The sequence below is a fragment of the Fundulus heteroclitus genome, chromosome 4 (assembly GCF_011125445.2).
Source record: "Fundulus heteroclitus isolate FHET01 chromosome 4, MU-UCD_Fhet_4.1, whole genome shotgun sequence".
In the NCBI taxonomy this organism is placed as follows: Eukaryota; Metazoa; Chordata; class Actinopteri; order Cyprinodontiformes; family Fundulidae; genus Fundulus; species Fundulus heteroclitus.
The window spans coordinates 24,327,267-24,345,443 of NC_046364.1; the positions used below are offsets into that span (position 1 = coordinate 24,327,267).

Consider the following 18,177-nt stretch of genomic DNA (forward strand, 5'->3'; position numbering starts at 1 on the left):
AACTCAAACTTTTAGTCCCGTGTGTGCGTCCTGAGTTCATCGGTAAACAAAACCTTGACAACACACTGTACTTTGAACATTACACCTTCTGTATAGTTATATGTTACTTAACAAAACATTGTAAACAACAGTGCAACATTTTCCTCTTTAATTTGAGGATGGTCTAACTCAGATTCGCTTTATTACAATAGTTTATTTTTTAGTGACATTACCTTGGGACAAGCTTTCAGATCATCCAGCTCAAGGAGGGTCTTTTGAAGTACTTCAAAAGTACTTTTCAGTCCTTTTGGGTAGCTGAGGTTGAGTGCGTATATTAGCCCCATTAGCAAGGTACAGACTCTGGGAATATCCACATCTGTTAGTACCTCTGTTCCCTCTATGACAATCTTTGCATGGGCTGGATCAGAGCCACCTCGTGTTGTGACAATCTTCATCAGTTGGTCCGTACTATCCCCATCTCCATCCTGGTAGGTCAGAATTAATATAAATGTTTAAAAGGTTTGTAGTGGGTTGGAAAATGCAACATATATTTACTATGTTATTTATAAAAGTTATGTATAAAACAACCACAGGAAAACAATATATCTCTATGTGAAGTATAGTGGTGTCTGATTTACCTCCTCTTTGAAGAGTTGCTCCTCCTTTTCCTTAAGATACACCATTAACCCACGGATGGCAGCCTCCCTCCGTGTCTCCACATAATTGTCCTGTGAATAGGAAAAAGAATGTTGAACTTTTGGTTTGTTGCTTATCCCTCATGGGGTCGCCAGGGGTGCTGGTGCCTATCTCCAGGGTTCAATGGGCGAGAGGCAGGGTACACCCTGGACAGGTCGCCAGTCTATCACGGGGCAACACAGAGACAGACAGGACAAACAACCATTCACACACATACACCTCATCACACCTAAGGGCAGTTTTAGAGAGACCAATTAACCTAACAGCCATGTTTTTGGACTGTGGGAGGAAGCCGGAGTACCCGGAGAGAACCCACGCATGCACAGGAGTACATGCAAACTCCATGCGGAAAGACACAGGGCTGACTCGAACCCAGGACCTTCTTGCTGCACATCAAAATTACATCACATCATTACATCATTTATTATTTAGTTTTAATTTATAGTTTTGCCTATTTTATTATTATGTGACATATAATTTCCTTATAACAACTTTAAGTTGTAAACAGCTTCCTTACAGTACATCTAGGAGACAATAAACAATCTAACAATTATTTCTGAATTGCTTTTCTGGTCACCTGTAAAATGTAGGTCCATTATTCTCCAGTTACACTGAACAGCACAGCACTAATCAATCGTGATCAAAAACCCTACATCACCAAAGTAAATATCTAATTTCAAAGTAACTAGATTTAATTTATTCATACCTCTAGCAGCATGTTCTGTATGCGCTGAATATTCATTTTTGCAGTCCCCCCTCTTGAGGACAACAGGTACATTATTTTCAGGGAGTATTGGTCCAGTTTTGCCAGGAATGTTGTCTCCAGGCTAACATTTGTGATCCTCCTGAATTCTTGGTTAATCTGTATACAAAACAAAAGGCACAAATAGGCACAACATATACAATATATATATATACAATTTACTCCAAAATAACACATACTGTAAGCTGTCTTATGGAAACATATTTACTTGAGCTGCGTCAAAAAGAGCCCGCCATCTTTCTTTCAGGTCACTGACTGGTGGTTCTTGATTAACAACTTATTGCCTGCGAATAGAAATGTCTTTGCCATTTTTTCACTGATGATCTGACAGTTGTCCCTCTTCCTTACTTCATTGAGGAGCTCCACTCTTTCATGTTCCAAACTGTCTTCTGTTTCTCCTTGTGGGTGAGAGGGCAAATAGTTAACTTCTCACTTTTTTGGTCTTTTGACATTCTTTGCAGGTGCTTTTTCATGTGGTCTCTTCTTTCTGAGAGAGTTTGCATCAAGTTCAGGGCATCCAAGCCCTCTCAACCTGGTTCTATAGTTTCCCATCTTACATTTTAGTCTCTGTTGCCATCCATAGCATCCATTATATGAACCTGGTTCTTTAAGGCAAGGATGCTTCTGAATCAGCGTCTCAACAACATCCGAGAACTGTGCGCTTGTTGGGTAGGCAACATACTGAAAGATGCTTTCAGCCAGTCTCTCAAAGATGTCTGAAAGGACTGATGTAAAGTCTCAGGGACGCCATGGGGTAAGTCAAGTTTGCGAATGTCATGGTCCTGAAGAATGATCCTAAGTGTGGCTTGATAAGACATTGCAGTATCTAAAAGGGAAAATATGTCAGTTCAATCTGAATTGCAGAATAAATCCAATTTCATCTTCTAAACATTATGTATCAGAGGAGAATACTGACACTGTGAGACAGTATGGACTTTTCATCAACATTGTGATACTAACTTGCATGGAGAGAGGAACTGTGCTGGTGATTGCTGATTAAGTTAACTAATTATGTCGAATTTCTAACTTCTAACTATTCTAACTTAAAAAAAAAAAAAAAAAAAAAAAAAAGAAATAGATTTTTTTAAACTCCTAATACATTGTTCTATTTTTAAAAGCGACATATCTCCTTTTCTTAATATGGTTAATATCTCTATATGGTTCTTGGTTGAATTAAAATCTTATTAAATCTGACAACTTTGGCTGTACCTTTATTCAGTGTTCATTTGATCACACGTGAAATCCGCTTTATATGATCTATTTATGCGGGTCAAAAAAAGAAAAAGAAAAAAGATGAACCAGCGGACAGCATTGATGAACTCAGGAAGGGGGATTTTTGTTTTCAGCAGACAGACAATGCGACAATCTAATAACATAAAGCTAATATTTTCGTGACACATCTGGAAATGACCACCGAGCCGTTTACTTTCTCATAACGTGTTATATTGAGTGATCGATTAAGTTTTAACCAACATAGCAATCCTTTATGATCGCACTAACAAGTGTTACATATTCAGTTTTTTCACACTAACTGAACGATAATGTAACAACATCATTGCTGTATTTCGTTAAGAAAAGTAAAACATCTTCATTTCCACGCCTAATAGGTTGGAAATGATTCGGAGTTGACTGGATTCATTCTTCCAGCTGAATGCGCTCCCGATGCAGGGGATACAAATTCTGCCGTGGATAAGTCGTTTGGCATGACGACACCAGTCCCCTGTGCTATCCTAGCGCAGCAGGTCTTGGTGATACCACAGTAAATTGGGCAAAGTCTGGGCTATTTCTGGACTGCCGACCTGTCCAGGTTGTACCCCGCCTCTCGCCCATTGACAGCTAGAGATGAGCACTTTAATTTATGTGACACTGAACATGTAAAAAAGTTGAGGATCAAACTAGGTTTTTTTTTCAGAAATAGATCTTTTTCTTTTAGTGCAGGGACATATTTGTCCTACTGATCTTTCTGTCTCTGTTAGATTACTGTGATGTTGCGTATATGAATGCAGCTGATCTCGATAATTCAATTAAACATGGAGTTACACGTTAAAAGATTTATTAAAAAGTGTCTAAATGACAGGCAGTACAAGAGATGTGAGCAGATCAGCCCGTTGACAGGCAGAACATGCAGGTGATGACTGGAGCAGCTGGATGTGGTTAAAGAATCCAAAGGGCAATGCAATACTCCAACAACAAGAGACAGTCTGGGTTGTGACCAGAGTAAACCAGGCAGCAGATGAGTCCAACGAGTAAGCACTTGTTTAGCAACCAATAGATGGCTAAGCTTAAAGAGAAAAAATATATTGAAGATTGCCTTATAACTGAAGGTTACTTTCGTTAAAATGAGATAGCACTATTGGGAATGCTTGTTTCTTTGGATATTTATTTTTAAACAAAAACAGTGAGGCACGTTTACATTTTTCAATCACATCTTTATGGGTGGGACTTTGCTTGTGTTCCAGTGTCAGAGCTTTGTACTTTAGAAGAGCTTAGCTTGCTAGCAGCATCTTTTGAATTCTTCCACATCAACACAAAGTAAATGAAGATGAAGCAACCTGTAAAATACAATGATGAAATTAGATAAAGATTTATATGTTTTATAGGAGACAATTATCAAGGAAGTCCAAATGACACTAAGAGACTAATAAATAACTCTACTCAGTCAGGTTACATTCACAGCTCCTGCATTATACTTTGAAAAAGCTCTTCAAACCTTGCAAAGAGTTCAGTATACAGAAGCTGTAGAGTCCAGGGGTGGTCAGGTGGCCAAATGAGAAGAAGATCAGGCCCCAGGTGAGGCCCAGCAGAACCATGAGCACCAGCAGGGTGCAAATCTCTTGCTTGGCTTTGTGATGTTTACTCCGTCCATGCTAACATGGTTAAACACACACACACACACACACACACACACACACACACACACACACACACACACACACACACACACACACACACACACACACACACTGTAGGTTACACTCAAGGTATAGTGACATACAAATGTGGTGAGAACTTTGAGTCAGTCTAGTTCGATTCATTCATCAAGTCTCAAGATGTAATCTCAGGGCATTACTAAGAAAACAAAGTGGCCTGATGCAAACCTGTCTACTATTAATTTCTTTGAGTCATTACATTCCCATTCTATATAGTAACATAGATTTCAGTGCAATCCGACACAAAATCAGTTCCAAACAATCAGATTCAGGCCAATTAGTAAAAGTAGAAGCCTGATTCTGGTGTCAAAAATATACAAAAAAATGAGGACACAAAAAGGGAACTTTTAAGATATAGGACATGTACACATGTAGCCAAAGGGAACAACAGTCAGCAATTCCACTAGAAAAACTATACAACATAATAAGATAATAAATACTAAAGGGACTTTTGGCTGCACCAGCAGCTTCAGCAGAACAGCTCATTCCTTACCTGCTGTCCAGCTTTTATATACTCCTGTTTGTCTGTCAGTATCAGATTTTTGAAAGGGAAGTTGAGAGTAGATGTTGAGTGTTTTTTTTCCAGCCAAGTGTTTTTTATCAGACCAAGTTCTTGTACCCTGGATTTAACTGTCTCAGCTTGCCCCCGTCAGATAACTAGGGTATAAATGTATAAGAAGGCAGGAGAACAGGTGAATGGAGTGAGCCTAATTATGCTGAAGCCTCAGGTGCAGCTGGTGATCTTCATTACAGGTAGCAATGGGAATGTGAGAAAATATCACAGTCAGCCTGGCCAGAAATACAAAAATAAAACTTTAAATATCATAAAAATGTTAGGTGAAATAAGGGTTTTATTCCACGCTGGGCTAAAAGATGAAAATTTAGCCCAGCTGAAAGTGCATCTTAGCTGGGCTAATCCACTGGTTAGTGGATGCTGACCTCGCTCAGAGATCTTGAGCTGTCTGCAGAGTCAACAAAGCAATATGTGGCTGTTAAATTATTTTAAGATCAGCTCATAGAGAGATTATTGGAATGGGTTTTCATGGCCCAGCAGCTGAATCTAAGCTTTCCATCACCAAGTGCAATGCAGAGTATTTGATTCGGTTTGTTTACCACATCAAGTGTAGACTATAGTTTAGTGGAGACATGCTATTAAGGAGTGATGAATCCTACCTACCGGTCTGGCAACCCAATAGTTGATTCCAGAATTGACAGTTTCCAGAAAAGCAGCACCTGCCTGATTGCTTTGTGTCAGTTGTAAAGTTTAGTAGAGAGCTGAGTCTGGTGTGGGGCTATTTTTCAGGAGTTGTGCTCAGACACTTAAATTCATTTGAGAGGAAACATTCTGGACATTTTCATGATCCAACTGTGTGTGCACAGTCCAACCTCCTCCTTATAGACATGAGTGAGCAAGTTTGATGGGGAAGGACTCGACTGGGCTGTACAGAGTCCTGACCTCAACCTGATGGATCACCTTTGGGTGAATTAGAGTGGAGACCTCTTGTTTGGCCAACTTATCCAACTTCAATGTCTGATCTTACAAATGCATTGCTCATAAGATTACCAAAAACTCCTAAACATACACTCCTGAAACATGTAGGTAGCCACCTTTGAAGAGTGAACCTATTGTAAAAATAATTGGCTTTCTTATAATCTAAGTATCCCTATGAATTAAAGACGATAAGTCACTCAGGTTAATGTCAGAAAAGGCAGAGAAAAATAATCCTTTTAACATTTGTGTATATAACTAATATTAGTTTGTTATTGTCAATAAATTAAACATTGATAAAACATATGACTAGTGTTCCTTATGTTTATTTGTACTGTACATAAAGTTTTTACAGAAATATTTGCTAAATTAAGTAATGTGTAATACAAAGGGGAAATCAGTACAAAGACATATTCAAACTATTACCTCCTTGTGTAAGTCAGCACTCATGTACCATTTGATTGCCAGTCCAAACATGATCACGTTAAAGAGGAACACCAGGCTGAACAGTCCCACTGTGGTCACCAGCTTCGCCGTGTCATCAGTTATATAACATCTATACAGCATGGAAACACAGGCAGCAATTTATCATCGTATAATTATAGAATGGGCAAAGTAATCTATATTTAGGTTCGGTAAGATGACTGAACAATATGCAATAATTTATTATAGAAAATTGTTTTTTTGCACAGCTTCTGTGTTTACTCAGTGATCCTTCTGAATTGTTCAAATATACAGATACCAAAAAGCCCTTTCAACAACAACTGTGTATTCGAATCTATGTTTTCTGCTGACACATTTCCTACCCAATTAGATGTAAGATGGTTGCTTTCTTCAGTGCCAATTTTAATTAATTACCAAAATCATGTATATTATGTTCAGCAGCCTCAACACTAGTTTGGACTACATAAGTTATTCACATCTTGTACTGGTCTAGTCCACCAATAAAATGTCTAACTTTGTTTCAAAAACCACCCAGTCTTTCATAAACTGTCTTGAATATTTCCTTTCTCCAATATTCTGTGTATGTCGCCATAGTTATGCTTGTTAATTGTTCTGCAGAGCACAAAAACGTTATCCACTGGGTCCTTTTAGTTGTTTCGTTAAATGCTCTCTATAAGGGAATGCAAAAATTGTATTATCAGTATTAAGTAGTATTATATAATTTTGGTTTAATTCTAGAAATTGGAAATCTTGTGCATGTATGGGTCACGATTATTTTTAGGCTCATGGGGATCATGCACTCTGTTAGTTTCTTCACCTCTTTAGTATGTGTTATTAGTCTGTAGATTTGGTTCCTTCTCCCCGGCTCAGTATGGATAGTTACTTTATTCTTTTTTTTCTGTTAGGTGTTTGTTTTCCTTCCTGTCTTCAGTACAGTCAGTGTGTTTTCCTCCCTGTTTCCTGCCACTACATTGCTCTGCCTGTCCTTCAGCTCAGTCACTGTTATACCTGTCACCTGTGCTTATTACTCTCCCCTAACATTCCTTCATGTTTTCTCCCTTTGGAACTGTAGGTCAGTGATTTTGCATTATATTTGAAACACTGTGGAAAAATAAATGGTTGTTCAAAACCAAGTGTTAATTCAGTTTTAAAGTCCTGTTTGGACAGCAGCGGTATCAACAAAATACACACATTTATTTTGTGTGTAAAAATTCCACTGTCAACGATAGTTGACAGTGGCATTTTTAAATACCATTTCTTTTGTGCCTAATGTAGGAAAATCCATTTACAAATTTCATTAAATTGTCAGCTTTCTGAAGTCAACTTTTTCTATTTTGACTGTATCTATTAAACCGAAAAGTGTGTAATTTCGGCGTGAATGAAAAAAAAACTTTCAACAAATCAATAGCCCAAGGTTTCCAAATTCACTGTCTGTTATTCAACTTTCAGAAATATAACAGCTGTGATTCAGCTGATCATTGAGTGCTTTTTGCAAAGTATCTAAAAATATTCTTCTTAAAGAAAAATACTTTAGAGTTTACCTCAACAAAAAATGCCTCACATAAATTGAAAACTTGAAAACAGTAAAACGTTGTGCAAAAATGAATAATAAAAATTAACCTAATTTATTTTATTTGTGTGTGTTTAACTATCAGCTTTGGCTCTTGCCTCGATCCCTGCCTAACCAATGGGAGAGCTGGTACAGGAGTGGCCAAAATTTTTCTATTACTAGTACATAGATTTTCCTATTGGTCGATCTGAGCATATCCTATGAGATTCTAAGTTTTTAAGTATATTTAAGTTTGTAAAATTGTTATATTCTTTCCAAGTTTTCCACATCACGAAAATTGCAGGCCCCACTAAAGTAATAGTCAAATGAACATCTCTAACTTAGAGGTTTTTAGATCACCTGCAATGGTAAGATATTTATTATTTTTTTCATTAGCTAGAAATATTGTGAAGCATTTTCTGCTCATCTTTTGTCTGTGATGGAAGGATGACCAGAGCAGAACAAACCATTTTGTTGCTCAGTCTCGTTGGAGATATGAACCAGCCTCTCAAATGATCACCCAAAGATTAGGGGATGAGAATTGCTCTTTTCCTTACATTGCAGTTCCATTGGGTTTAGATGAGTCCAGGGGCACACGACCATAGTTGTCTTTGTCAATGATCACCATAACTGCCACAACCACTGCAGGAAGACCTGGAAGACATAAACTGCTTCCTTAATTTAAGGCTGTAGACTCTTACCTTCAAGACTCTGATGAATCCACTCACCCCATCCCACCACACTGAGTTTGAGCAGGTATCTCCTCACATAGATGTTGAAGACTTTGACCAGGAGAAGATAGAGATGGAAGCCCTCCAGGGCCATCCAGGTGAAAGAGGCCAACAGGGAGTAGTGAAGAAGAAGAGCAACATAAAGACAAAGCTCATTGGAGGACGTCTTAGCCACTGCCTGGCTGGGGAGGAAGTGGACATTTAGGAGGATGAGGGAAACTGCAAGGCTGATGTGGATCTTCTTGGAATCATCCGCTCTGAGTTTTCTGTCAGAAGTAGACAACATGCTCTACTGTAGATGACAACTTCTCAGCCGATTTCATTCCCATATTGTGTTATAAAATGAGGTCATAAAAGCTAAGTAATGAAAAGAGGAACAGATGACTAAACTTACAGGAAGATAATATATTTTCAATGTTTTAGAAAAATGGATGGATGAAGGAAAAAAGTATACAGAAATGTGAGTGTTGTATGAACGTCTTGATGGAAGAACATGGTACCTGTTGGTGATGAAGAGCAAAACAGTGACAACCAGAGCAAGAAGAGAAATACCACAGCCAATGTAGGTAATGTAGAACAGGATCTCAGCGTCTTTGGCTGAAAGCTTTGCAGTTACCTGTGGAGAAAATATAGTATCACACTTTGTCTTCGATCAGTTTTGCAATTTTATAACAGCACATTTTAAAGTCTCAAATTTTAAAGCTGGAATTATCTCGTACTGTAGGCACCCAATTCAGTTTAAACCACTCTTAGACAAGACTCATGCACTGCTTAGTCAGTAAGAAGAAGCACATCCTTTGTCAGCTCTTGTTTTTATTTGTCTTATAAGGACAAATCTGTAAATAAATTAATATTACCATTTATAGTACCACAGGGGAGAAATTTGTGCATATCAGCATAATGCACTGGATAAAACTTTGCTGGTTGAAGTTGCTAATTTACCCCATTCGTCCTCCCAGGTATGTTTCATGTTATTTAACTGGTTGTGGATGCAGCTGTGTCATTTAATACGTTACCAGAGTAAATGTCAGTTTTTAGTCTTGGATTGTGTGAAATAAATGTTTGAATAAATGTGTATAGTCCGATGCGACGTATAGTCCAGTGCAACGTATATGTATTTTTTCCTCTTGATGACTTATGGTTGCTCCGCAATACATAAGATGACTGGTGGCTGGGAGGAGTGGAGCATGGATTGGAGATGATCAATTAAACGGTCCAAAAACAAAACCCCAAATCATGACAAAAGATACTAAATCAGAGAAGAAATTGTTGCTGCCCATTTATCTGGTTAGGTCTAAATAATACTAAGGAAAGTTGTTTATGAATCAATAATATGCAGCAACTGTGCAGCAAAAATGAAAATGTTTGCTGCACAAACCAGCACAAACGTAGCACAAATGTTTGACACCAATTTTGTCTGATTTGAAGAAGGCTGGGGGGGGCAACTTCACTCAGGTGTTTAGGGCATGTCCAAAGTATATGAGTAAGGTTACCAATGTGTGATCCACAACTTTTCCAGCATTTATCAGGGTGTATGATTCCCATTTTCGATATGACCGCTGGTGTCCTAAAGAATCGTATTATTACCTTCCATCTAAATTCCCACCATGTATTAGATTTTTCCTCCCAACTGTTTTGCTGTATGTCTATATTCATTTCACTTTCCCATTTTTATTTGATCTGTAGAGTTTTGTTGGGATCAATATCTATAAATAGCTTGTAAAAATGGCTGATAATTTTCTTATTCCCACTGTTTATAATTTTATTAAGAATTCTTCAATTGGGGTGGGCTCTAGGATTTTAGTCCACTCTGTGCTTTGTTACAAAGTCCCTTAGCTGTAAATACCTGAAAAAAATCTGTATTGGGAGTGTGAATTCTGTTCCTAATTGTTCAAATGATTTAATGCACCCATCTTTGTGAAGTTGGTGTAGGTTTGTAATGCCGCGCTTAGACCAATTTCTGAATCCTGAGTCCATCTATTAGGGGATAAAACTGTTTATAAGACCAGTGTTGGTCAGTGCTGAAATTGCTTTAGGCAGCCCATAGGATCTCTTTATTTTCCTCCAAATCTTCAATGTGGTCCTAGTCCACTTGCTCATCTGAATCTCCTTAAGCGGGACATCCAAAAAAAGCAGAGTCTGTAAGGGCCGTTTGCATGTGCCTTTCTCAATATTTAGCCATCTTGTACATATGGAATCTTGCAACATGCTATTAGGGGTTTCACCTGCGCAGCCCAGAAAAACAACCTAAAGTTTGGAAGATTAAGAGACCCATGTGATTTTTAGTCTGACCCTCAGACGTTTTGATTGCCATATAAACTTTGTAATCAACTTTTCAAGTTTATCAAATGTAGATTTAGGAATGTCTACAGGCAGCATCTGAAATGGGTAGAGCAATTTAGGTAGTACATTAATTTGTATACATTTGACGCTGTAATGAACCCAATATTCAGCCAGACACAATGGCGATGTTAAGGCAGTTTATTAAATGAATGAACAAACAAAACAGTCCTTGAGAGAGTCCAAAAGGGAAACAGGCAGGGCGAGCTGCAGGGAGCAGACACTGAGCTGGGGAAATAATCCAGAAGGGGAACAGAGCTCGAGAAACAGTCCAGACCGGGAACACAAGAGACTTCGGTCCACACCAGATCCGAGTAACTGGCAACTCAGAATACAGACAAGGGTTATTAGGCTCGGCAACTTACAGGCAGGCAAGGGTCGTGTACACAGGCAGACAATCCAGGACAGAACCGAGCAGAAGTCCAGCAACAGATCAGGTCTTATTCCCAGGCAGGCGAACAGGATCCAGACAGGGGTCGGGCAGGCTCAGTACCGGGAAGCAGAACACAGGTCAGAAGCACAGGCGGGCAGGCAGGCAGGCAGGCAGGCAGGCAGGCAAAGAAAATAGCAGGAAGTTCGCACCGTGAGGATAGAGATGTTTCTGGCAGGGAAGTGGCAGAGGAGGTAGGCTTAATATGCAGGAGAACAAAGGTGAGAGAGTGAGCTAATTAGCCAGAACAGGTGGAGGTAATCAGGGGAACGGACGTGGCTCAAGGAGTAAACAAGCTGACAGGATAAGTGGAGGGGAAACCGAAACTAAACTAAACAGTGGCACAGTTGGTAGCCCTGTTGCCTTGAAGCAAGAATGTCCTGTTTCTGTTTGCATGTATCTATGTGAATGTGTGGATGCCCTCCAGGTATTCCTGCTTTCTCCCACAATCTAAAAACATGACTATTATGTTAAAGGAGAAGTCAGAATTCAAACTGCTAAAACTTTAAATATGAAAGTATTACATACTGTTCAATAAATTATACGTTTTTTTAATTAAGAGTCATTTTTATTTGAATATACTTTTATTGGGGAATCCATGTTGGTGAAGAACAGTACTGCCACCTCCCTCCCAGTTTGTGACGTCAGGGTGCGGGATCGGCTGTTGAGCAAGTCCCAATGCCCTTTCTGTCCCCTTGTAAATAAATACCTATTTTCATGCCGAACTACTTTTTTTTACCTCTTAAACAAAGATAGACATGGTATTAAGCATTTCAATTTAAGTAAAAGTAAAGTAAAGTAAAAGATAACAAATAAGCATTAAAGTACGGTTTATGGGTTGGGTTCTGCAATGTTATCAGGGAGTAAAAACTCATCTTTAGAACCAATCTCTGCTCAAAATGGTGATCTGCACCACCTAATCTACTTTCAGCAGTTATCATCAGCTATTGCAACCGTAAACTGCATAAAATATGGGCAGAGCGGCTCCTTCTGAGTTTACTAACTCTGCTCCTGTCAGGTTGAGCTGCAGTGCATTATGAGGATATTTCAGCATCACTTAGTTTAGGGCCAAAACAAGCCACTTCACTTTCAGAAACAAGCCCAAAAAAACTGCAACCCCACAACTCATGAAATTTACAAGCGACTTTAGAAAAAATAAGACAAAGTTGAATATAATAAGTGGACTTTGCAACAGTGAGCATTCTTTCCAAGTGTGTCGTATCACTCCGCCCCTCTGGTCGGGTAAACAAATGTCCCGGAAAATTCTACATTATAAAAAAAAAGAAAAACCTACCGAAAAGTCTCACTCTTATGTCATCTTGAAGACATTCTTCTTAGAAATGTTGGCTACAGATGACGTTTTTTTCTCTGGCCAGAAGTTCGATGGCAAATCCTCCCTCTTCAAGTAGGCAATCCAACAAAAGAGCCCGTGGTGGACCATGAATCGTAAAGGAGAAATAACTAATGTTTTTATCACTTTATCCGATGTATTGCAATATTCAACTGCCATGCATGTGGGCATTGTTGCTTTAACAATAGCTCTCACGAATTTCAATGGTGAAGTCCTCTGGAAATCCAAAATAATTGTTGTTGATCGCAGCTGTGTACAGTTCTTATTGAATTAGCTTGTAGAGTGCAGTGCCTTACCGCAACATAACGTCACAGGATGTGATGTCAGGCGGGCATTATTACCCAAATATGGGCAATAATGGCCGCCCCCATACACAGTAATCAAGACAACAATTTATGCTTTTATTTTCTTATTGATTAACGCTAATTTTATTAAATCACCACGGACGTATTAGTTTAGGTATAGCTAATTATCCACTGAATTTTCCTTGTTGACTTATCCTTTAAATGTTCTCTCTGAAATTCCCTCAGTGTGTGTGTGTGTGTGTGTATGTGTGTGTGTGTGTATTCTGAGTTCATGGCCGTGTGTTTATTTTCTATTTGCTAAAACACCCTATGGGGAATTTACATGATCAACAAAAGTTAGTCAAGTTAACTAAGGATAACTTGACTAACTTTTTCATGATTATGCATATGTCTCTTCCCATGTTAGCTCTTCAATCTGATCATTTATTCAAAATTGTATAATTGTGGACTTTATTTTCAGTTTACTTTCAGTATAATTTCCTAAGTAGAGGGTTTTCAATTTCTGGAAATATTTTTGCTTTAGCAAACACATTACAGGAGATCAGAGGAGGATACAAATATAGCAAAGACAAAAAAACAAAACAAAAACATCTCCGGATTAATACAACAACAAAAGGCAAGTCCTACCATAAGCACAGCAAAGTACGTCAGATGGTCACAGGAACAAGTGACATAATGCTGATTATAGTTCCATAAAGTATCACAGCCATCAGTGCTCAAGTCTGTTAAATAGGAGAGACAGAGAGGCCTGTTATTATAATAATGCTATAAAATGTAGAAAACATCATCATAATATAATAATACTAGGGCTGGGCAACGATTAAAATATTTAATCGCGATTAATCGCATAATTTGCCTGATTAATCATGATTAATCGCATTGTATTTACAAACTCCAAGAATGAATTCAAAAGTAGTGTAAAGAGCACTTTTATTTTAATGTTCTGCTGCCATATGAACAAAAGTGTTGTAACATTTGTAGCACTTATCAGTAACACATATTTAGTGTAAAGCTCAACTTAAACATGTAAAACAAAAAATAGCAATAATAATAAATTAAAGCTTATTGCCACTGACAGGGAATTCTCTTTATGGGGAAAAAATCTACCAAAAACAGGCAATTTCTGAGGTAACCGCAGGGAGCAGCATTACCATTTTATGTTCATTACCAAATTTTAACTTGGCAGTGGTTACAACTAACTTGTTTCTGTCATATTCCTTGCTGTAAGAACTTTAAACTGAAATGCTTGCTAACTCGATATGCTTGCATGGTTATTTGACGTTAACACACGGTTTTTGGTTGTTGCTTTCTCGCGTGCATATAGTGAATGGCAGGGGAAAAACAGGCAAAAACACATGGATACTTTAAAACGAGAAGCGACTTCACCGACGGCGTCGATGCAGACCCTGCTCCGCTCCGCACAAAACTTGTTCCGTTCGCCAACTCACCGCCTCACCTAAGCAAATTCCTGCGGGAAACACCGGCTTCCGCATGTCGGCTTTGTTTTTTTCGGGCCAGCACCTTTCTTCCTCTTTTAATCAGAGGCTGGGCTGACAGCGAGGTTATTGGCACATTATCACCACCTACTGTTTTATTTCAAACCCCTACACCGCAGCAACAGACCTTCACAAAATAAAAGCATGTGAGCAACATGCGTTAACCCGCGTTAAAGTAAATATCGCCGTTAATAGTCTAATGAATTATTGCGAAATGAACGCGTTAACTTGCCCAGCCGTAAATAATACATATCTTTACTTGCAATTTTGTACATTCCAATTGTCAGGTTCTCTGTTTTCCGTGCTCTACTCTGCTTCACAGGTGGCTGCAGTTGACGGGTAGGCGTGGCCCACACTGGTGACTCATCAAAGAACCTTCGTCTCAAGCTTTAAAAGGAGTACACAGACAGCTGGAAGACACCAGAGTGTTACCCCGTCGTGGTATGCCTAGGCCACTGATCTGTCTCCTGTGCTTCTTAACTGTGAGTTTTGGAAACCCTGTTTTTGGACTAATCCTGTCTCCTGTTATTCTCCAGTTTGTCGTGTTTGGATTTACTTGCCTGTGTTGGCGTCGTGCTCAGTGAACCAGTCCTCTGAATCCCTGCCGCTCAGATTTTGCTCTGGCATCTCCACTCATACTCCCTTGGAGGTACCAAGCCGGGTGTTAGAACCCCCTTCCTGGATTCACCTGGTTCATCAGCTACAATCCGGTTCTTCCAGCTGCTCCTCCTGCCTGCCATCACAGTGGTGCTGTCCGGGCCCCTCACCTGCATTCCATCTGCCAGCCCTCCTGTCACTCAGCCACCAGTTACCATCAGCGTTTTATGGTCACAAAAGGAGTCCCTTTTCACTCCTCGCACCTTTTACACCGACCATGCCAAGATTTCTTTTGTTTTGCTGTTATATTAATGGGCTGTACAAGGGGTTAATTCCCCACGGCCAGCTATAACACCGCCGCCACCTCCCGAATCTATGCAGATTGGCCGCGTACACTTCACCCGAGAAGAATGTCAACAGCGTTTCTCAGAAAATCAGTGTCTTTACTGTGAGACTGCAGGACACTTTGTTAACTCCTGTAACAAAGTTCGAGCAAAAGACCGGGTCCATCGCCTGTAGTGGGGAAGACGGCGGACCGCTGCAGAATTTCGTTTCCCAAGTCTCCTGATAATCCTGCTCCATCTCGTTTTTGTCTCCCGGTCACCTTAGTCTTAGACCAGGACAATCTTTACGTTTCCGCTTTAGTTGATTCCGGCTACGATTTTAACTTGATTGACCAAGGATTGGTCACCCGGTCTCGGATAGAGATGGTTCCTTTGTCCGCGTCTCTCCAGGTCTCCGCCTTAGATGGGGAATGTCACCCATCAGATTAAACCCCTGGAGGTCATTGTCTCTGGTAACAACAGAGAGTTGCTCTCTTTTTTGTGTTCCCTGTTAAACATTCCCCCTGGCTGCCATTATCGCTGTCTGCTATCTGCTCAGCCAGTCTCCCGTCCTTCTAATTCCTCTCCTGAATAAGAGGACTCCATCAACCTCAGCCGAGTACCTGAACTTTACCATGATTTGCACTTGGTTTTTAGTAAAAGTAAAGCCTCTTCGCTTCCTCCGCATCGCCCTTACGATGGCGCTATTGACTTGCTACCGGGAGCCCCTTTACCCAACAGTCGCCTATAACATCTCGAGGTCTGAATGTCAGGCGCTTGAGAAATATATCGGAGAGTCTCTGTCGGCAGGGTTAATTCGCCCTTCCTCTTCTCCATTGGGCGCAGGCTTTTTCTTCGTGGGAAAGAAGGATGAATCCCTCCGTCCATGTATCGACTACCGAGGGCTTAACCAAATCACTGTTAAGAATAAATACCCGCTTCCCCTGTTGTCCTCTGCTCAAGAACCAGTCCAGAATGCGGTCATATTTACCAAGCTTGGCTTGTGCAATGCTTACCATCTGGTACGAGTCCACAAGGGGGATGAGTGGAAGACGGCCTTCAAAACCCCACTTGGTCACTTTGAGTATCTGGTCATGCCTTTTGGTCTGTGTAAAGCTCCGTCCGTATTTCAGGCTTTAGTAAATGATGTCCTGCGGGACTTTTTGAACATCTTCGTTTTTGTCTATCTAGATGATATCTTGACTTATTCTAGTGATCCTGTCCAGCATTAGCAACATGTCCGCCTAGTCCTCCAATGCCTGCTAGAAAACCGTCTGTTTGTCAAGGCTGAAAAATGTGAATTTCACAAGGACTCAGTCTATTTCCTCGGTCTAATTCTTGGAGGACAGGTCAGATCAGATCCAGATAAGATCAAAGCCGCAGTGGAGTGACCGACTCCTGACTCCAGAAAATAGCTTCAGAGGTTCTTAGGGTTCGCCAACTTTTACAGGCGATTCATAAAAAAACTATAGTCAGATCGCATCCCCTCTGCATGCCCTGACCTCTCCTAAAGTTCCCTTTATTTGAAGCTCTGAGGCTTAAGCCTTATTTTATGAGTTTAAGACTACAAGTCCCAGAGATACGAGAATTTTCGTCAGCCCCCAGTCCCCCCTATAGTACTTCACAACTCATGAATCCTTTTTCAGATGTAAATGCCCCATTGTCGCTGTCATCGGAGAACCATTCCACCCTCTTCAGTTTCGGTTTTAGCTCAAACCTCTCTGTTGACGAGTGTTTTACCTGAGAGCAGGGGGGGGGAGACCATATTTGTAATTAAATATAAGTAGGTCTACGTCATCAGTGTCGCCAACACCGGAATGATTTCAGACAGCAGAGCCACCAGCGCAGCGATCAGCTGATAACTGATCTGTACAATGATAACAGCTGCATGAGCTGAAACGCTGTAGAGAGGGAAAGCAAGAATATTTATACAATAATGACCATCTGCCCTATTTACTAGGGTAGATGGTCATGGCAAATATAACTCCAGTCACTTTAGAGCGATCTCTCCTCCGCTGCAGCGCGCTCGCGATTTCCAGTGCAAAGATGCAGCGCAGAGACTGCAGGGTCGCAGAACAGGGCTGGAAAACGAGTGTGTATGAGCTAATGGCTTTCATTGCAGTTCTGTTTATAAAGGCAGCACAGGGGAGTGTTGGCGGCATGCGGGATTTGTGGTCCAAAGACTTTGGGAATTCACACATCAAAGCCACAATGCCTCGAAACCAGTTTCAAGATATAATGACCAGGGGCAGATTTAGGAAAGGCCAAGAAAGGCATGGAGCCCTCTGAATTGTGAAGACAAGACATAAAACAGATCCATTATACAGATACAGAAATTTTAATAGAATAGACATACATTCTTTTTTTCTACCTTTTGTCCCTCTCTTATCCCTTTTCTTGTTGTTTTCCTCTATGTTTTCTTTTGTCCCTTTTTCTAGTAGACAAGCCATGATCTGCTTATCTGTTCTCCATTTTTCATATGAATGAAATAATAGCTGGAAGTAAATCTGCGCCCTTCTCCATTTCTTGGCAAGATCCTGTTCTTCACCTGGAGCGGTCCTCTCAGTACTATTGAGCAGCGAGAAGATCAGACAGCTGATTGGCCAGAGCTGGGTCATCTTTAGGAAGTAAACTGTGCTGACTGCTTACTAGCAGATTGGATGATGCTGGACTCTCACAGACTGGTGGAAAAACATCATTATCAAAGCCTGGCTGGATACTTAGGGCCCCCAGGAACTTGGGGGCCCTAGGCAA

At 40.2% G+C, this 18,177-nt stretch overlaps 1 protein-coding gene and 1 long non-coding RNA gene across 2 annotated transcripts; both read right to left on the reverse strand.

Annotated features, from left to right (window-relative positions):
• Positions 1-282: 282 nt before the first annotated feature.
• Positions 283-1,730, reverse strand: LOC118562947. Its single transcript, XR_004930907.1, has 4 exons — positions 1,647-1,730; positions 1,382-1,537; positions 618-707; positions 283-464 (listed from the first exon to the last, which is right to left on the reverse strand). It is a non-coding gene; the product is annotated as an uncharacterized LOC118562947 (long non-coding RNA).
• A 1,920-nt stretch (positions 1,731-3,650) lies between these two features.
• LOC118562838 (adhesion G-protein coupled receptor G2-like) lies at positions 3,651-15,276 on the reverse strand. The gene is made up of 8 exons (XM_036135717.1): positions 15,157-15,276; positions 9,082-9,197; positions 8,579-8,847; positions 8,408-8,504; positions 6,284-6,413; positions 4,149-4,305; positions 3,852-3,990; positions 3,651-3,719 (listed from the first exon to the last, which is right to left on the reverse strand). Exons 1-7 carry the CDS (start codon positions 15,274-15,276, stop codon positions 3,869-3,871), a joined length of 1,011 nt encoding a protein of 336 aa, XP_035991610.1. The 3' UTR covers positions 3,651-3,719; positions 3,852-3,868.
• Positions 15,277-18,177: the final 2,901 nt, after the last annotated feature.